Below are 17,228 nucleotides of genomic sequence, written 5' to 3' on the forward strand. Positions count from 1 at the left end.
GCCGGGCGCCGATGCCTCGGGCTTTGAAGGAGTGGCGCAGGTGAAAAGCGCGTGCTCGTGAATTGATTGCTGATGTGGGAGACTGTCGCTCGCATCGGAAATTCCATGGGCGCGTCATACCCAGGGTCCGGCCAATCGAGACTACGGCTAGTTCCGGGCGCCCATGGTCGCCGCGTTGGAGCTTCACATCGCGAGCAACACCATCGCCCGCCGACCACCCCCATATCCGCCCCCATCATGGTCAAGTCACTCGTCGGCGCCCTCGCTCTGGCAGCGCTGCCCTCGGCCCTCGCATTCCGCAACACGTCGCCCTTCTTCCTCTTCTCCACGGCCGAGTACGCCTCCGTCACATCACGCAGCGCATGCCGACGTCCAAGCTAACAGCTGCAGCCTCCTCATCCCCAACAACGACGCCGCCATCGCCGAGTCATCCCAGGTCACCGCCGACCTCCTCAAGGCCCTCGAGCACTGCCCTACCAAGTCGTACATGCTGATTCAGCACGATGGAGTCGCCGCCGCCGACTACGCAGACGGACGCGCCATGCCACAACTGAGCCAGTACATGTCTGGCCAGCATTCCGAAGTCAAGTCAACTGTGGCGATTCCCGATGTTGTTGGAACTGTCGATGTCGCAGCTCTCGCCAACCATCTGCTGCCCAAGTGTGGGCGCGATGATGGCTTCATCTATCGCGCAACCTTCCCAGTGAGCCCCGGTTCCGATGCGTTTCGCATCGAGCAGCTTCAACGCCACGGTAGGCAGTACATATCTAGAGTACTTTGCACGAGCTGACCAGCACAGACGCCAAGTTCAACGACGCCCTCGTTGATTCCATCAAGTCCCAGGACTACACCTTTATCTACATCACAACCCCTCCCACCGAGGCGCAAGCCAAGGAGTCGCTCGAGCACCACACATACGAGATGGAGACCTCCTTCCCAGAATCCGTGCAGATGGAGCTGAAGCGCGATCTATCTTCGCATGCCAAGCGGGCAAACTCGACTGAGGGCGGCCTTTTCGAGAAGTACCAGTACTTCACACCCGGCATCTTCATGGGATTCGCTGCCATTATTCCGATGTTCCTCATCCTTCTGGTCGGTATCCGGGCCCTCACCAGTCTTGAGGTTTCGTACTTCGCCTTCAGCAAGGAGATGGGCCCCAACGCGCAGAAGAAGCAGTAGGAGGCACCCCGGTGGATAGAAAACTTGTTAGCGCAAAATGTATATCCTGTAAGTTAGTAGGCATGATGGACCGGCGTTTGGAATTTGGATCTGTAGCGAAATACCAACATTGTGTTACCCAGGTTTTGCCTTTACCTGACATCTTTTTCTACTGATAACAGGAGCCCTGCATATATCGCAACCAGACATGCGCATAAGTCAACGTTGGCGGGCCGTTCGGGCTTGCTAGACTGATGATGTTAGTCGATCGGTTCCCCAACATTTACCGAGAACTTAACATGCCGGAGTAACCACCTACGTCCACAACCGCGCTAGGTTAGGCCTCCACGGGTACACGAACAAGGGGTTCCCGTCCGACGTGTGGCAAGCATTCTGGCGTAAAGTGTATATGTACAGCTTTCTGTGTTTGAAATTCAAGTTCGCTCTTCGACATCTCACCATTGACAAGCACACAAGTCATTCAAAGACAGGCCTAGTGTCCATCGAGAGCTTTGAGCAAGACCCAGAAAAGCAATACTCGCACACATCCCACCATGGCCTCTCCAAAGCCGATGGACATCATCATCTTAGGTGGTGGCATAGCTGGCCTAACAACTGCCCTCTCCCTCACCAAGTTTGCGCCTGTTTCATCACCACCAAACATCACCATATTCGAGATCCGACCTGAGCCCGCGACAATCGGCGGTGCCGTAAACCTCACACCTAACGCTCTGCGTCTCCTCTCACATCTAGGAGCTCTCGACGAGATCCGCGCCAAAGGATATGGCGCCGAGTGTCTCGCAGTCGAAGTCTTCGACCTTTACACCAACGTCAAGATAGCAGAGAGCTCATTCAAAGGACCAGACGGAAAGGGGTTGGGCGACCCTCCATTTACTGCCTTGAGAATCACAAGAGGAGAAGCACTCAAGGGAGTACTCGCCGCCATCGAGAAGCAGTCCAACATCAAGCTCATCTGTGGCAAGAAAACGACCAAGATCAACGAAAGCGACACCAGCGTCACCATCGACTTTGAAGACGGCGGAAGCGCAACCGCCGACATACTAATCGGATGCGACGGCATCCACAGCGTCACCCGCCTCAAACACGTCGAGCCAGAGCGCAAAGCAATGTACAGTGGAATCTGCAACGCCTTTGGATTTGCCCCACGACGAAAGATCTCCGAAGACAGCAAAGACTACGAGCCCACGCACTTCGACGTCAGCGGCATGAACTTTGGCCGTCGCGGCATGATGTTGACGTCTTTCCACGACCAAGCCCGCGAAAGCATCTACGTAGGCGCACTGATGCAAGTCCCCGAGATCGCCGACCGAAATGGCTGGAAAGCAGCAGGCGCCGATGCGCAGAAGACGCGGGATGAAATGCTAGAGCGGTATTCTGGTGCTGCGAACCCGCAGATTGCGCATTGGATTGAAGACGCAGAGGGTCTGTATCTCTGGCCTGTGTTTACGCTTTCCAAGGGAGGCAAATGGGCTACCGACCGTGTTATGCTGATTGGAGACTCTGCTCATGCTATGCCTCCGCAAGGCGAGTCAACGGGGATTGTCTTTGAAGATGGTGTCTTGTTCTCGCGCTGCTTGGCCAAGTGGATGGAGAGTAAACGCGATGAGGGCGTACCGGTCAAAGAAGCGTTTGATGCGTACGAGACTCTGAGACGTGCGCGTATCGATACTGCGTTCGATGAGAGTCAGAGTGTGGTTAAGACGGTGCAGGACACGCCTTGGTTGGGTCACAAGATTAAGATGAATGTTGTGCCGTGGTATCTTTGGTGGACAAGGACTTATCGTGAGAAGCATTTTGTGGAGGATGTCACGACGTGTGATATTGCGTACTGATAGGCTGGTACCCTGCTTACACTAGGTGGCACAGTGCGTCACTTCACAATCTCAGATCAAGCCCTGGAGTTGTTGACTAGAATCTCACATTCGCCGCACATTTTCTTTACCTTGTCTGCTTTTCGAATATCTGATCCTGCATCTGCATGTCGACCAATTCTAACTCATCGCTTACAATGCTCATCCCTTCCTCGAACGCCACAACATGTCTTAGTATTGTTCTCCAAGCGCGCTCGTCGGTTCACTGAAAGTCCATTCCATCAATACTGCGCTATTTCCAAAGGACCAGACGAGAAATACAAACTATATAGAGAGCTCTATAGGTTCCTAGTAATGCTTCAATACAACATTCTACAGCCCTTCAAAACTCCATCTCTTGAAGCCAATCTCCAAAGCCGTTCTTTCCAAAATGCGACCCTTCTTCGATGCTACAGAATTCCCTTCCTTCCGCTTCTCAAACGAATCAAGTTCATACCGGGTGCTACGTCTGAATTGCACGATCAGCAACATAAGTCCTGTTGCAAGTCCTGTTTCAACACCAACTCCGACGATCGGTTCCATACCCCACGTCCAGCGACACAATTCAGCGGTTACTACACCAGTTCTGGAAACTAAAAAACTGGTCGACGACTTGGCTATGAAGGTCGAAGTGAACGCTTTCTAGTCTCAGAGACTACGTGAGATAGACAAGACGTGATGACTTGAGTGCGAAAAAAAGGAAAACGAGATTACAGCTATACTTTCGGTGAAGGAAGGCAGACACGTGTAATAATAGAAAAACTACATGATCAATATCTGTACATTCACGCACTGTTGTCACTACAAACATTAGTAAATAAAAGCACGAATGAGAGAGAATCATCCCTCTCTTCGCAGCCCACTACAACCCACCTCACCACCGCATACCACACCCGCGAACAACACCCAGCACAACCCACCCGCCATTTCCCCATGCAGCAACTTCCCCAACTCTCATCGATCACTGCAACACAACCACCTTGATCCATGCCACGCTGCACTGCGCAAAAGGCGAGAAAAAGCGAAGAGCGCGACACTCGCTCTACTGCACGGGAAGCGCACGCGCAGCGCACGGTAATTGGCTGCGAACCGGGTTCCTTGTGTGGAAAGAGTGGATTGTCACACCGGTATACTTACCTCCGTTGTTTGGCGAGCGAGCGAGCGAGTCGCGTGGTGAATGGGTTGTTAGGGTTGTTCCCTGCAGGGTGCTGTATTGAAGGATTGGGAATGGTTTAATTAGGGGATGTAGTGTGGTGTGTGTGGGTTGGTGGATTGCGGATGACGGGCGGGTGAGATCTTGTGAGGGAAGCTGCACGGGATCAAGCGGGAGGGGTCCACGGGTAGGGGTGTGGGTTAGTGGGAGTACTGTGCGTGTCTGCTGCGATGGAGGAAGGTTGCAAAGGTTCAGTGGAAGTTTAGAAGGATAGGAAGGTTTCCTAGCAGCTTTCTTAAGTAGAAGTATAAGGTGGTTGTGTTGTAGAAGGCGTTCTGCGGCTCCGCATCAAGCGTTGGTGCTATAGTCGTACCAAACTCTCAACAAAACCGGTGCTTCTCTCCACATCTCTCTAAACACTTGCACCCAAGACAGTATCATTAATCAACATACACAACCGACTCACTTAAACCCAACGCCCAGCACAAGAAGTCGCAATCCTACATCACCGGCTACAACAATCTCCCCTCCCTGCTTCCAAAGTTCCCCCCTTCAACACCCGCCCGTGCCACACGGCTGCATGAACGGCCCCCGATTCCTAACAACAACCCACTACTTTACCAACGCCGCGCCGTCGCCCCCCTCCCCCCAAAAAAGGGTCCTTAGCGCTTCATGTGATCGCATTTTGCTGCATAATTGCAAGGCTAAGTATACGTTTGCAGCCGTTCCAGTAATCCACGGTTTGCAATGTCAGACTGCCGTATGCGGTAAATGGCCCCACTTTGAGCAGGTGGGTTGGTTGCAGATGGGAGGAGACGCGTGAGTTTGGTGTTTTGGGCTTGTAGATGCAGTAAGGATTTTGCAGGTGGTAGGTCTTGGGTTTCGAGATTTGTCCGCGACGGCGCTGACTCGTTCGGTGCGACTGTCGTTGTCAATCGAGGATGTAAATGGTGAGGCTTGGCGGTTAAAGGTACCTCGGCAGCAGGCGGAAGCCGTGTAGCAACCGGTTACATTTCGACGGACGAACGTAGAACAACTTATTTGTGCGTTTGTCTAGTGTTTCGTTCACGTCTCCGAGTTTGAGGGATACCGTTACGCAGGTCTGTGCAAGATACTAAACACAGTCTCTCATCGTTCGTGGTGTTCTCGCTGGTATGTTTTTCCCTCGAAAAGCTTCATCACTGGGTACCTGCAATCGGTGCGTGGATGCTCACACAGTTCAGTAGCATCTAGAGAAACAACACAGCAGACTTTGAGCTACCAGACGCCAGAAGCAACATCACCAACCATGGCGCCAAAAAATCTTCGCAACACATACACGCCGCCTTCGAGCCCACAACTCAACCCCATCATCATCTGTGGCATCGTAATGGCCCTTGCCGCTGCTCCTACCCCCGCCATACTTCATCCTGGTAATCTCAACTCACCGCTTCCGGAAAACGTTGCTACAGCTGGACGATGGATCCAGACTGGGTTATTCTACTTCCTCTATGGCGCACATGCAGTCGAGACACTCATGTTCATGAAGAGGTTGAAAGAGCACGGCGTTGGATTTCTGAGTGCTGCGTGGTTGAAGTGGGTAGCGACTTGTTATGTTGGAGGGCAGTTCTGCTTTCAGCATTTTGATCGCGTGGTGGGTAAGAATGCATAGGTGGAGGTATTGTTTAAAAGCTGGACAGGAGGAGAGGTCGAGAATGATGTGGAGAATAGTGAATCAGACTGAACAAGAATATACATGGTAGAAGAGAATGTGGAGACTGAAGTTGTACAGGTGCACAATCACTCCTGCTGTCTTACGCGTTCACTACCGATACTCTTTTGCTCAATCTCCCCAACGGACGACTCTTAAGCCTGCGTCGTGTTCTTTCCGTTCAACACATCTAAGAAAGCTGTGTACGCAGGCTTCTTCTGGAAGTTATCCGTCCAGAGCAATGCAGATCCCTCACCGTTGAAGGTGCCAGGAACCCAGGAATACTTATCCGCAACACCCTGATCACCATAAGTCAGCACATATACTCAAGCCATAGTAGACGAACAGGTTCAACTTACCCAGATAGTCATTCCGACACAGCGTTGCACGTTAATACAACTCTGAGCAATCCTCGCCCAAGCCGCCGCCGCATCCGTCAACTTCTGCGAGTTACTAGGTGTGCGAGATCGTACATCCAACTCGGTGTACGCAACGTCGACACCAAGATCAGCGTAATCCTGAAGCACCTTGGTCAACACCGCTGTGCTGGGCGTGACGTCGCTCTGGGTGCCTGTAGGCTCAGACACCACATGGCCCTGAAGACCCACGCCGTCGATCTTGACGCCCCAGGATTGCACAAGTTTGACGATGCGGAGGGCGCCTTGGTGCTTGGCCGAGCCATATTCGAGATTGTAGTCGTTGTAGTAGAGTTTGGTGGTTGGGTCGGCGGCAGCGGCCATGCGGAAGGCGATGGGGAGGTATTGTTCGCCGATTACGCGGAGGAAGACGTTGTCTCTGTTTGTGCCGTCTTCGTTGAGGGCTATTGGTGGTGCGTTAGTTGGGCTGTGACGTCTTGTTTTTACGTGGTCTTTGTACCTTCGTTGACGACGTCCCAGTGGGTACATTTCCCTTTGTATCTTCCCATGACTTGCTTGATATGGTTCTCCATTACGCTCATCAAGGTGGCGTTGTTGTTGATTTGGTTCACCCAGCCTGGCAACTGACTGTACCAGACTAAGGTATGGCAGCGCATCTATTGTACCTGTCAGCTCTGATTGCTGCCAGAGTTTACCTGTAATGTTATGATGGATATCCTACCTGCTTTCCGTTCTGGGTTGCAAAGTTCGCAATAGCATCTGCCTGTCCCCAGTTGAACTGGCCCCGATTGGGCTCTGTAGCATCCCACTTCATAGCATTCTCAGGCGTAATGGAACCAAACTCCGCACTGCGGATGATGTTCTGCTCGGTGTTGTCATTGCGGATGGTCAAAGAAGTGCCGATGTATGAACGGCCTCGCGCTTTCATGGCCGCATCAAGCGCTGTAGCTGTCTGCTGGCGAGGGTCGAGGGGCGTGCAGGTGGCGATGCTGGCCAAAGCCAGAACGGTGCTGAGGGTAGGGAAATGCATCTTGGGTATTGGCCGTGACTTCCATGGTGAAGACTTGGGTGGCTCTATATATCTGATCTGTGACCCCGGATGTTATACGACGTCAACCGGGTTTTCTATCTGATGATCTCAAAGTACGATGCAAATACCCGTCTTGACATGTGTCTCTTAGAGTACTACACCCGTACAGCTAGCTTCCATAGTGTCGGTCATACTGGGCAGATCTGGCTCGAGAATGTACCCGGTGTAGAGCGCATGTGCACCATGTAAGACATATCGGAGAAATTAAAGATCGTTTATGTCAAGCAGGGTCGATGGGCTTGGTATCTGCTAAGTGTGCGGGGGAAGGGATTCTTTGAGCATGGCCCTTTAGCCTCTTTACCCGCTCGGCACATATTCGGTACTCCTCACGGTAAAGTCGTGGACATGTGAGGTGTACCTGAACATCATCGTGAATATATGCGGGGTTTACTATACCTATTATCTAACAGCCAATTCAACCAGAAAGTCGACATTGTAAGCCACACCACCGTCGACGACATATCTGCCGGATTGTTTGATCTGAACGTCGAACCGACGAATAATCTTTCAAGTTAGCAAGAAACATCGCGAGATCTATTTCAGAAAAGACTCACCTCCGGTAACAGCTTGTACATCTCCAACTTTGCAACATCTTTACCCAGGCACATCCTCGGTCCGACCCCAAACGTGAACTGAGCTGCCTCCAGCTCGAAGTTCCTCTTCTCACCTTTCAACCATCTGTCAGGCTTGAAGTCCTCAGCATCCTTCCCGTAGAACCCTTTGTCTCGCTGCACGACGTACGCCTGGCTAGTAACATCCATTCCGCCAGGCACATAGTGTCCATCAATGACTTTGCCACCCTTTGGTGTCACTCTAGGGAACAGATTGGGGGCCGGTGGGAAAAGGCGAAGTCCCTCCTTAATGCACGCAATGAAGAACGGTAGATGCTGGAGGGTCTCGTCATAACGGATTGGAGTTGATAGAAGGCCGGCCGAATCTGCTGCATAGAGCTCTGCGCGAGCACGTGCGAGAGTAGACGGGTCCGACAATATGAGTCGGAGGATGCAACCCATTGCTGTGCCAGTCGTGTCTGCTCCAGCTTGATAAAGAAGCGTAACATGGGCACGCTTTTGCGTCGGGGTCAGTGGTGAGCCATCTGAGTAACGGGCGTCGAGACAACTAGATGTTATAAGTACGAAGACAACGCCTAAAGGGACACTGCATATGCTTACTGCTGTAGGAAGTCTGGCCTTCCATCATATGGCTTCTCTTTGTTTTGCTGCTCTCGCACGGTGACCTGACGGTCTGCCTCACCCATCAACCAGCCCATCCCATAATCGTTGGAGGTAGTTGGTAACAGCCAGACCCCTAGAACAGGCAGTCGTAGGATTCTCTCCCGCAAAAATCGAAACCTTCCCGAGAAGCCGAAAAATGTCAAACCTTTGCGCCAATTGGTTAACAAGTACTTTTCATCGCGCTGGTTCTCAACACTGCCAAAGGGCTGCGTAAACGAGATTATGCTGAGGATATCCGCTGCAAATTCGGCGACTTTGTCAGAGAGGCAAATGGTTCGCTTGGCCTCAGCATGTTCTTTCATCTTCTCAACGAGAAGGGAGACGTGGCCATCGAACCGAGGCTCCCATACATTCTTAAGCGGGCCAATGGACCATGGGGCGTTCGATAAAGCCTTGCGCAGAACACGGTGCTTCTCACCGTCTATCGTGGAAACCAGATGTGGAGGTCCCAAAGCGCCACTGTCGTACATGCCAGCCCTAGTGTTGCACTGTGGGTCTCGGTAAATGTCTTTCAAGGCGGACGGCTTGGGAAAGAGCAGCATCGTAGGGGATATGCGTATTGGGTGATCCGCTGCGTTCATGTCAGAAGCTGCAGCCGTGCAAGAGAACGAGAGGGTTGCCTACTTCCGTACTTCTCTACCAGGTACATGAAGAACTGAGGCTCCCTGTGCAACACAGAGATTATAGCACCCACGACTGAGAACGAAGTCGCATACCATGGTCCCGGGAACTTTGAGAGAGGATGCAGCCTCTGCATGTAGATTATGCGACCCAATATTGCTGTAAAGAGAATCACGAACGTAGCAAGACTGATGTTCAAAGCCTTTGCGGCGAGGTCTGCTATATCGAAGATCGCCATCGTGCGCACCTCTTGCCAGTAAAACTCGTAGTGAATAGAATGTAAGGATCAGGATTGAGAGACGGAAATAAAACAAGGCGTCAGCAGTATTTATGTTGCTCGACAAAGCCCTTCCTCGCCCAGCGTAGATTGGCTACATGTCGGCTGCCTTTTGTGAGGGGTATCTAGCGGAGCTCACGCCATGCTCGCATGCGATACACAAGCGCATGGGAAGCATGCTTCTGGTATGTTTCCATGGCTGCAATTGCGATGCTGTGGTGGGGAAGCCTGTCGTGCTGGCGCCGTGGTGGATGCCTACGCTCGGCGCGTGTGAACGTATCCAGTGCATTCGCCGAACGAGGCCAAACACCTACATGGACAGCTGCAAAGTAATCAAAAAGCTGCTTACGCAACACACTTAGTTGCTTAGCTACCAGCGTTACAGGAATGTGAACGAGAGTCGAGGCGAATGCGCGTTGATCTCCAGCGCTATGTGGAGGGGGTGGCCGGGGCAATATGCAAGCGGCATGCGAGAATCCTAACGGGAGGAATCACGCGTCCGGGATGACCAGGGCGAGCCTTAGTCATAATCGGATCTGGCATGTCTCGTAGGCACTTTGCATGAGCAATTGATAGGCGTACATGCATGATGCAGCGAAAAGGATAGAGTTGTAGAATCGAGAAAGTTGCCGTGCACGATGGGAAGTCCCTCAACACACAGTTCGTCGAGGGCACCATTACTTCATTCGAAGTTCCCAACCAGGTAGGTTTTGCCAGCGTAGTCGAAATCAGCAATCTTGAGGGAACAGGTCAGCCACTTCCTGCAGGACCTTCTCGCTACAGGGAACACTCGGGGTACAAAATTCCTTATCGCCCCAGATCGGTTGGGAGATCATTACAGATTTGGTTGGATGTTGTGGTAAAATCGATGTCAAGCGCATGTTGGAGGGGAAATCATGTTAAGACGGATTTGGTGTTGGGTGGAAATCAATATTCACTCAATTTCTGGCGCCATAATCCACAGTCTCTCCGAACCTGCCGTATGGGGTAAGTGGGTAGTCTCAGCCAATCAAAGCCGATCGCATGCCCTCCGCCCTTCTTATTCTCACCCCGCCTCCTGTTTCGCTGCCGACGTGTGTTGACCGATGGCAACCCTGAACGGCAGATGTGCGTAATTTTCCAAGAGGTCACTACTTGGCGTAATCTTGTGTCAAACACGCGCGTCGACATGACAATCCGCGGTGCGAGCTACACGCGCCTCAAGGTATAGTGTGAATATTGGTCATGTTTCCATGATAGGGTGATGTAACGATGTAACGACACACAGGGACAGGACGTCTGGGCCGCGAGTGCATCGAATATCCTGTAATGATGCTTGGTACTGAACCAGAAGGAGAACCTCACTCTACCGGCCTCCATCAGGGCCCGGCTCTCTGAGGCGGGGTTCCGAGAGAAGCAGGTTATAACCTCAGAACACTTCCCCATCCATGGATTGAAACTTGAAGCGCCGTCCGCCATGTCTGATGTTAATCCACTCGATGTTTTGGCTATCAAGAATGTCGTATCGCGATATTGCCAGGCCTTGGATTTGAAGGACTTTGATCTGCTAGGGAAGGTTTTCATATCCGATGTCGAAGCCAGCTATCCTTTCAATGAAGCCATGAAGAGCCTTGATGAGGTGAAGGATGCGATCAAGAACCGGTAGATTCATATCCGCATGCTGACAAGTAACAAGATAGAGTCTGACAGTACACAGCCTTGGACCAGTCCGCACACACCACAACCTCACGACGCAAACCATCACGTTCAGATCCGATGCGCAGACGGCACGAGCTGTCACGTACTTCCAGGGTGTCCACGTAAGTCGTTAGAATGTAGTCTTCACTCTTACTGTTCAGAAGCAACCAATATGCCTTGGAAGCCCGTCAAGGCGTTCGAGTCGCGCAATGGCGTAGTTTGCCGTACACGGGTGTTTCGCACACATAAGTCTAGGAATAGATACTAAGTCTCACAGTTCGGTCAAGGCCCTCACGAGGGCAAGATGCTATGCGCGTATGGCAAGTACGTGGACGACATGGTAATGCTGGAAGCGAAAAACGGCGACTGTGATGGTGTGCGCGGTGCGAGCGGGATCTGGAGGATCAAGGACAGAACAGTCACCTTCACCCAGCGAATCGGAGATGAAAAGATTATGAAGGAGCATTGAGGGTTGCGACGCGGGGTGGAAGTCGCTTGCTGCCGCCATTATCTAGCGCACGAATGCTGATTATACCTTCCTCACCACTTGCAGTACAACCAAGAGTTTCGACCACGTGTATGCCGCTGCCTAACTTACGAGGCCCTTACTTCCAAAGTCGGCTTCCTCTCGCGTCAACACTGTCATCTGAGATTTCACCTCGTCACCATTGTCCTGCATAGTTATCTCATCACATTCATTGCTGTGTTACTGTCGCTCACGCCCACTGAAACATTCTTACAACTACAGCGACACCGCCAAACACGATGACGACACCGATGTTTAGCGACAAGCTTCCTACCCCGCTGACAACGGCACGGAAGACTGATGAAGCATTCCTCTAGACCAGGTGCAAGATATATATACAGCCGTAATACTGCTGCTACAGTCGCAAGCACATAACTGACATGCACAGGACATCAAGATGCGAATCGAACAGCTTCAAGAGACTACGTACAGAGTGGTTTTACTCACCCTACCGCAGCGATGAGATCGAGGCATACGATTTATCCTTGAAGAAAGTCGACGAGAGAGACACATGCTGCATCGTTTACATCCGTCACTTTTCTGTTACCGGCTTAGACTTTGCGTACTGCATACATGGACGCGCAAACCTCGTGAAATTTCATTCCGATGTGCATGGCGCGACAGCGGTATGTTGGACCAGCTATCACTTTGCGACCAAGACCCAGCTGAACGCATGACCTATAGTACAACGGCCCAATTCTCGCTTCGTTCATATCGCTCCTTGGGCAAGAACTCACTGTAGAACACGAAGAATCCCGACCGATATACTGGCCCAATTTCAACAAGGTGCCGAAGCAATCCGGGAAGTTGGAGGAAACCCCCACAAGGGCTGAGAAGGATCGCTGGCGCTATATGTTTGAGACGGCGCGATTGGCGTTCAGCAAGATGCGGTTTGATGACGAAGACTTCCAAAACCTTGAGAAACTGGTGGGAGATGCCATCAAGCTGAGGGACGACACTCCTGAAGAATTCTTGGGCCTAAATGCCATCAGCGCGGGTCGGCACCACCAAGTACAAAGAGCCGCTATCGAGCAAACCGTCAAATTGCTCCAAAAAAGGCACAACGACGATGAGGTTTACGAGTTTCTGAAAAATGAACTGTTTGGCCGGCGCCGACGACAAGGACATAACTCACTTACTGATAAGCAGAAAGACCTAGTAACCCGATTTTACAACCTTATCGATGAGCTTGCGATGTTGAACGAAAGTGGGGATAGCGACACAGCCGGAGACAAAGAGCGTTTCGCAGAAGAACGAGTCTCGGCAACTGCAGAAAGGGAGATCCTGGTCAGGCAAATACTAGACGAACTTGCGCAGCCTATCGACGAATCCGACACGGCTTCATCCCCCAAGTCGTCGCGAAGGCCAGTTCCGAGTACGCCCTCAAGCGACGAAAAGCCATCAAGCGAGAAGCCATCAGAAGAAGAGGAGCCATCAAAGCAAGAGAAGCCTGAAACTGACGAAGTAACAAGCAGACGTCAAACGAGGCTTAAGGCAATACAAAGATTCCGCGAGCTCGTGGTGGACATCGACTTTGAAGATGCCCAGAATATGCTGGACCAGGTCAATTACAACGTGACCGACGCTGTGAACATGTACTTCGAAGATGAGGAGGACGAAGAGCGACCCGTATCGCCTCATCCACAGCTGGAGGCTGGCTCGAAGATGAGTCTTGAGTCTTGCATTTCTCCTGCTGGTGAAACTACAAAGAGTCCTACCTCGACTGGTGACTCGACAAGCAACACCAGGCGAACTTTCACGGCTATCAATGAGTCTGCCTTTACGCCCATGCGAATTCTGGAGCGAGAGGCAAAGGAAGCAGACAAGCGTGCGAACTTTGAAAGGCTGAAGAGTATGATACAAGCAGAGGCTAACCAGGGCGTGCAAATAGGCGGCGAAGACTTTCACGAGAAGCCGGCACTCACAACTGTTGGAACTATACAGGAGGAAGTAAACGCAGCAAGAGAGCCTAAAGAAAGACGACGACTGGAGTCTTTGCTACTTGCGCCAATTGCCAGGGAGTTGGGAAAAGCCAAAGACCTTCTGAATACCATGTCAACATCCTCGAAAGTTACCAAATCGAAGACGCTCTTAGGTTGCTCCCACGCTGGTCAAATTGTCCAATTAGATCCCCAGGGCAATGTTATCGCACCAGCAACAGAAGAAGAGCCAGCACCCGAAAGTCAATGGCAAGCATACCGAGCTATGAGAAGCAGACTACAAGTGCAGTACTACGGTACCGAACACTGGTTCAACAACCCCGACCCCATTCGTGGCGTCCCTCAAAGAGAGAGACCTGGATATGTACGACCAGACGACCTGGAATGCCACGATGCCACGATCTCGACTGAAGCGGACGACGAGGCTCAGGAGGCGTTCCAATCGATGCAGAATGCAAATGCCGTATTGATAGCCAACCTGACCGAAGAAGAGCGCAAAGTCCTGCAAGAAGAAAGAGACCTAGCCTACGCAAGATCACTGGATGCTCAGTTCAAAGCCGAAGCAGGAGGAACAGTTGCCGATGCAGCAGACGTAGGGTATGCGGAAGGAGAGTGGGACGCTATCAAAGCTACGATTGAACTCTCCAAGAAGCCAACAAGACCTCCTGTACCGAAATTTCCGATACCGGAGTCAATTGACGGCTACCCTTCTACCCGCGACAATGATAGTCCAGCAAATAGTGAGCACGACTCTGCTTTCGGCGACGATCAACACGAACCCCCTCCATCTAGATCGAACAACAAGCGGAAATCCTAGTCAGATGTCGGCATGGAATCTGACCAAGAAGAGAACAAGAAGGGGAAGATGAACCCACCATCTTTTGTCAGCATGCGAGATCTCGAGAAGGGGGAAAGTGCCGTCGACGAGGCTACTCAAGAAACGAAGCGTGATCTCTCCATCTCAAAAGAAGAAGATGCCTGGGCTGGAAACGATAGCGATGCGGAATTCGAAGACGAAGACATTGACTATGGCGATGACGAGGAAGCGGGTACAGATGCCGATGCAGAAGGCGATACCGATGACGAGAACGAGATTGATGCATTCAGCGGTTCCGTCTTTACGCCAAACGCCGACAAAGACGTTGTCATTGGTGCGGTGACGCAGAATGCACATCAGATGCTCAGGGTGAAAGACGAACAGGAGAAGAAGGACTCGCCCATGACGTTCAAGCCGGGTGAGGATACGGATATGGATGATGAGGACTCGCCGGAGGAGACTAAGGCCATGAAGGTTGATGAGGAAGATGATGGTGATATGGTTGAGGATTTATATCGTTGGTGAGTTGACACTTCATCACTTGATGTGCATTGAAACACACAGCAAGATCGGCGAAGATGCGCATTCTGCGGTGGATAGCTAGACATGTCCCATCGTGGAAGTGTATTATGGTTCTACGCATTCTCACTTGTACACGTCTATGAGAAGCTAGAGAAGCTCTTGATAGAGTACTGATCGAATTCAATACTAAAACTAACACGACCACCCATTAAGTGCCCAAAGAATGCAAGGGTATTTGGCCGCACACGGGTCGGTGGCGGCAATGTAAGAAGATCTAAAGACCCCAGGTATGTCGTCCAAGCGGTGATGCGTGGAAGCATCTAAATACATATTCGTTACTCGTGTCTCTTGTACGCCTATAAGATGGACGTAGCACCGTCATGCCATGCAGCGCAGCCGTTGGGTTGTCTGGACTACTCATTGTCCAAGAACTCTACCATCACACTTGCACCCTTGAGTCCAGCGACTTCAATCGTGTCGTCGACGTGGTCGAGAAGGTTCTTGCCCATGAAAGCCAGATCGAACTCAGCTCCTTGTTTGCCTTCCCAGGGTACGTCGGACTTGATCCACTCGTAGACACGGCGAACAGGATCCGACAGATTGAAGCGGCGCACGATTGGGCGTCCTGACGGTCCTCGGAATTGGATGCGGGTCGTAACTTTGGGGTCGGTAACGGTCGGCTCGGTGTGGGGAGCATGTGAAGAGATAGCGGCGAAGACAGGATTTGAAGGAGCTGCCTCGGGCTCGGCTTCGGGCTCCGGGGCGGCTTCTTCGGCCTTGCCCTTGCCCTTGATGTTGTCCGTAGATTTGGTGAGAGCATCTGGGTCATCATCCTTTGGCCCCTTGCCGTTGTCCATGCTGTTTTGTAGTGCCATCTCTAGCATCTCCTCCTCAGTCATGCGGCCTACGTCCTTCTTCTTAGACTCAGACTTGCGCTTAGCTACGGGGTTCTTCGCGTTGACGTTGAGGCTGTAGCGATCAAGGAACTCGTGGAGCTGAGCATGGAACTCAACTGGCTCGGGTATCGGTGGGCCGGACCAGACCTTGACTTGCTCACCCGTTCGGGGATCGACGATGGCGATGTGAGGGTAGGCGTCGGAGCTGTCGCGGGCGTGGAAGTAGTAGTTCATGTACTGCTGTCCACGCTGGTCGTCCTTTGCGTATTGCATAAAGATGAAGTTCTCTCGCACAGTCGCTTTGATGTCTTCGTTCTTCCAGATGTCCCTGTTAAGGCGCTGGCAATCAAAGATTGCAGGATCTTGGATGTTGACGAGTAGCCACTTCTCCTCATCCTTGCCCATGTCTCGCGCCTTTTCCCACGATCCTTGGTACATAATCTCGAATGGTGGGCGGAATAGCTCTGCGAGCATGTTCATCTTAGAAGACTGCTCGGAAGCACCGCCCGTCGCGGTCGCAAGCTCGCGTCGCCGAGTGCTCGAATCGGTCGCGTTGTCCCAGACATTGGTGTGGGTGGTGTGCTGGTTGAAGATACCTGCGCGGCCTTGATCCAATGGGTCAGCAAAGTTCGGGAACTGTATATATGAGGTGTGCGGCATACCTGTCCGCCGACGAGCCAGCTGCTCCTGGACCATGGCATCGAGATCCTCCTCGTCCTCAGCAGGCCCCCAGTTCGAGCCTGGCCCAACGAGTGTTTCCATTCTCCGCTCTATGGGCGCGCGGACCTCATCAGAGCCAGCTCCTCCAGGCGCGCCACCGCCGTACATCTCTTCTTGTAACCTCCGTGCCATGGCTTCGTCATCTTCCACGCCTGGCTGTGCTCGTGCGGGTGGCGTCGTGCCTTGTGGCGCAGGGTCGAAGTCCATGTCATCGTCTGAGTCGACATTGATGGGATTCTGTGCGGAGGAAGCGGCAGCTGAGGGCTGTGCGGGAGCAGAAGGAGCATCGGCGAGCCCAGGGGAGTCGAAGAAGAGCTGGATGGCCTGCTCCAAGTTGCCATCTGTCAGGCGCAGATACTGGGCGGCCTTGTCTGGGTCGCACGAAGTGATGCCGCAGAAGTTGAGAACGTTCTCGTCGTCCATCTTGGGCGACTGTGTGGGGTTCGACTTTGGGCGCTTGAGCTTAGTCTTGAGCTTGGGCAGGAAAAGACGACTCTTTAACCTATGGGGCAGGTTGCGAAAGCCTTTGTGAGGGCGGCGTGCTATTCCGAAGGCGCTGTTTGGCTCGCGTAGCAAGTTTGTGTAGTTGGGCGTGTGTCAAGAATTGTGTGTGGCGGTCGCGACTGCAATCGAGAGAACCGTGGTGGGGCAGTTAAGT

At 52.2% G+C, this 17,228-nt stretch overlaps 8 protein-coding genes across 8 annotated transcripts; 5 read left to right on the plus strand and 3 right to left on the minus strand.

Annotated features, from left to right (window-relative positions):
• The first annotated feature begins 75 nt into the window (after positions 1 to 75).
• On the plus strand, positions 76 to 1,301 carry BKA58DRAFT_389031 (vacuolar ATP synthase subunit S1-domain-containing protein). Its single transcript, XM_046170709.1, has 3 exons — positions 76 to 335; positions 391 to 752; positions 800 to 1,301. Exons 1-3 carry the CDS (start codon positions 106 to 108, stop codon positions 1,177 to 1,179), a joined length of 972 nt encoding a protein of 323 aa, XP_046023665.1. The 5' UTR covers positions 76 to 105; the 3' UTR covers positions 1,180 to 1,301.
• BKA58DRAFT_389032 (uncharacterized protein) lies at positions 1,302 to 3,489 on the plus strand. Its single transcript, XM_046170710.1, has one exon. The coding sequence runs from the start codon at positions 1,713 to 1,715 to the stop codon at positions 3,009 to 3,011; it is 1,299 nt and encodes a 432-aa protein (XP_046023666.1). The 5' UTR covers positions 1,302 to 1,712; the 3' UTR covers positions 3,012 to 3,489.
• A 1,748-nt stretch (positions 3,490 to 5,237) lies between these two features.
• On the plus strand, positions 5,238 to 5,994 carry BKA58DRAFT_216020 (uncharacterized protein). The gene has a single exon (XM_046166153.1). The coding sequence runs from the start codon at positions 5,471 to 5,473 to the stop codon at positions 5,831 to 5,833; it is 363 nt and encodes a 120-aa protein (XP_046023667.1). The 5' UTR covers positions 5,238 to 5,470; the 3' UTR covers positions 5,834 to 5,994.
• Positions 5,995 to 6,027: 33 nt separating this feature from the next.
• Positions 6,028 to 7,279, minus strand: BKA58DRAFT_430832 (endo-1,4-beta-xylanase precursor; the record flags this gene model as incomplete). Its single annotated transcript, XM_046173074.1, has 4 exons — positions 6,028 to 6,171; positions 6,232 to 6,692; positions 6,749 to 6,905; positions 6,971 to 7,279. 4 exons carry the CDS (start codon positions 7,277 to 7,279, stop codon positions 6,028 to 6,030), a joined length of 1,071 nt encoding a protein of 356 aa, XP_046023668.1.
• Positions 7,280 to 7,677: 398 nt separating this feature from the next.
• BKA58DRAFT_216167 (cytochrome P450 monooxygenase-like protein) lies at positions 7,678 to 9,527 on the minus strand. The gene is made up of 4 exons (XM_046166156.1): positions 9,199 to 9,527; positions 8,512 to 9,145; positions 7,894 to 8,458; positions 7,678 to 7,843 (listed from the first exon to the last, which is right to left on the minus strand). Exons 1-4 carry the CDS (start codon positions 9,431 to 9,433, stop codon positions 7,739 to 7,741), a joined length of 1,539 nt encoding a protein of 512 aa, XP_046023669.1. The 5' UTR covers positions 9,434 to 9,527; the 3' UTR covers positions 7,678 to 7,738.
• A 1,001-nt stretch (positions 9,528 to 10,528) lies between these two features.
• Positions 10,529 to 11,724, plus strand: BKA58DRAFT_389044 (uncharacterized protein). Its single transcript, XM_046170711.1, has 3 exons — positions 10,529 to 11,113; positions 11,169 to 11,271; positions 11,427 to 11,724. The coding sequence occupies exons 1-3, from the start codon at positions 10,929 to 10,931 to the stop codon at positions 11,616 to 11,618; spliced, it is 480 nt and encodes a 159-aa protein (XP_046023670.1). The 5' UTR covers positions 10,529 to 10,928; the 3' UTR covers positions 11,619 to 11,724.
• A 2,780-nt stretch (positions 11,725 to 14,504) lies between these two features.
• Positions 14,505 to 14,957, plus strand: BKA58DRAFT_442011 (uncharacterized protein; the record flags this gene model as incomplete). The annotated part of the gene is made up of 1 exon (XM_046173871.1): positions 14,505 to 14,957. One exon carries the CDS (start codon positions 14,505 to 14,507, stop codon positions 14,955 to 14,957), a length of 453 nt encoding a protein of 150 aa, XP_046023671.1.
• Positions 14,958 to 15,203: 246 nt separating this feature from the next.
• BKA58DRAFT_216199 (UBX domain-containing protein 7) lies at positions 15,204 to 17,224 on the minus strand. The gene is made up of 2 exons (XM_046166157.1): positions 16,513 to 17,224; positions 15,204 to 16,455 (listed from the first exon to the last, which is right to left on the minus strand). The coding sequence occupies exons 1-2, from the start codon at positions 16,991 to 16,993 to the stop codon at positions 15,368 to 15,370; spliced, it is 1,569 nt and encodes a 522-aa protein (XP_046023672.1). The 5' UTR covers positions 16,994 to 17,224; the 3' UTR covers positions 15,204 to 15,367.
• Positions 17,225 to 17,228: the final 4 nt, after the last annotated feature.

The sequence above is a fragment of the Alternaria rosae genome (genome assembly GCF_020736505.1).
Source record: "Alternaria rosae strain MPI-PUGE-AT-0040 chromosome Unknown BKA58scaffold_7, whole genome shotgun sequence".
NCBI lineage: Eukaryota > Fungi > Ascomycota > Dothideomycetes > Pleosporales > Pleosporaceae > Alternaria > Alternaria rosae.

What these genes read in the sequence shown, in the direction of transcription:
- BKA58DRAFT_389031 (XM_046170709.1), top strand. Translation starts at nt 106, where the DNA reads ATGGGCGCGTCATACCCAGGGTCCGGCCAATCGAGACTACGGCTAGTT. An exon ending in TTCCTCTTCTCCACGGCCGA is followed by an intron (nt 336 to 390) that starts GTACGCCTCCGT and finishes TAACAGCTGCAG; the next exon opens with CCTCCTCATCCCCAACAACG. An exon ending in CGAGCAGCTTCAACGCCACG is followed by an intron (nt 753 to 799) that starts GTAGGCAGTACA and finishes TGACCAGCACAG; the next exon opens with ACGCCAAGTTCAACGACGCC.
- BKA58DRAFT_389032 (XM_046170710.1), top strand. Translation starts at nt 1,713, where the DNA reads ATGGCCTCTCCAAAGCCGATGGACATCATCATCTTAGGTGGTGGCATA.
- BKA58DRAFT_216020 (XM_046166153.1), top strand. Translation starts at nt 5,471, where the DNA reads ATGGCGCCAAAAAATCTTCGCAACACATACACGCCGCCTTCGAGCCCA.
- BKA58DRAFT_216167 (XM_046166156.1), bottom strand. Translation starts at nt 9,433, where the DNA reads ATGGCGATCTTCGATATAGCAGACCTCGCCGCAAAGGCTTTGAACATC. An exon ending in CCTGGTAGAGAAGTACGGAA is followed by an intron (nt 9,146 to 9,198) that starts GTAGGCAACCCT and finishes ACATGAACGCAG; the next exon opens with CGGATCACCCAATACGCATA. An exon ending in AGGCCAGACTTCCTACAGCA is followed by an intron (nt 8,459 to 8,511) that starts GTAAGCATATGC and finishes TATAACATCTAG; the next exon opens with TTGTCTCGACGCCCGTTACT.
- BKA58DRAFT_389044 (XM_046170711.1), top strand. Translation starts at nt 10,929, where the DNA reads ATGTCTGATGTTAATCCACTCGATGTTTTGGCTATCAAGAATGTCGTA. An exon ending in AAGGATGCGATCAAGAACCG is followed by an intron (nt 11,114 to 11,168) that starts GTAGATTCATAT and finishes GACAGTACACAG; the next exon opens with CCTTGGACCAGTCCGCACAC. An exon ending in CGTACTTCCAGGGTGTCCAC is followed by an intron (nt 11,272 to 11,426) that starts GTAAGTCGTTAG and finishes TAAGTCTCACAG; the next exon opens with TTCGGTCAAGGCCCTCACGA.
- BKA58DRAFT_216199 (XM_046166157.1), bottom strand. Translation starts at nt 16,993, where the DNA reads ATGGACGACGAGAACGTTCTCAACTTCTGCGGCATCACTTCGTGCGAC. An exon ending in GCTGGCTCGTCGGCGGACAG is followed by an intron (nt 16,456 to 16,512) that starts GTATGCCGCACA and finishes CATTGGATCAAG; the next exon opens with GCCGCGCAGGTATCTTCAAC.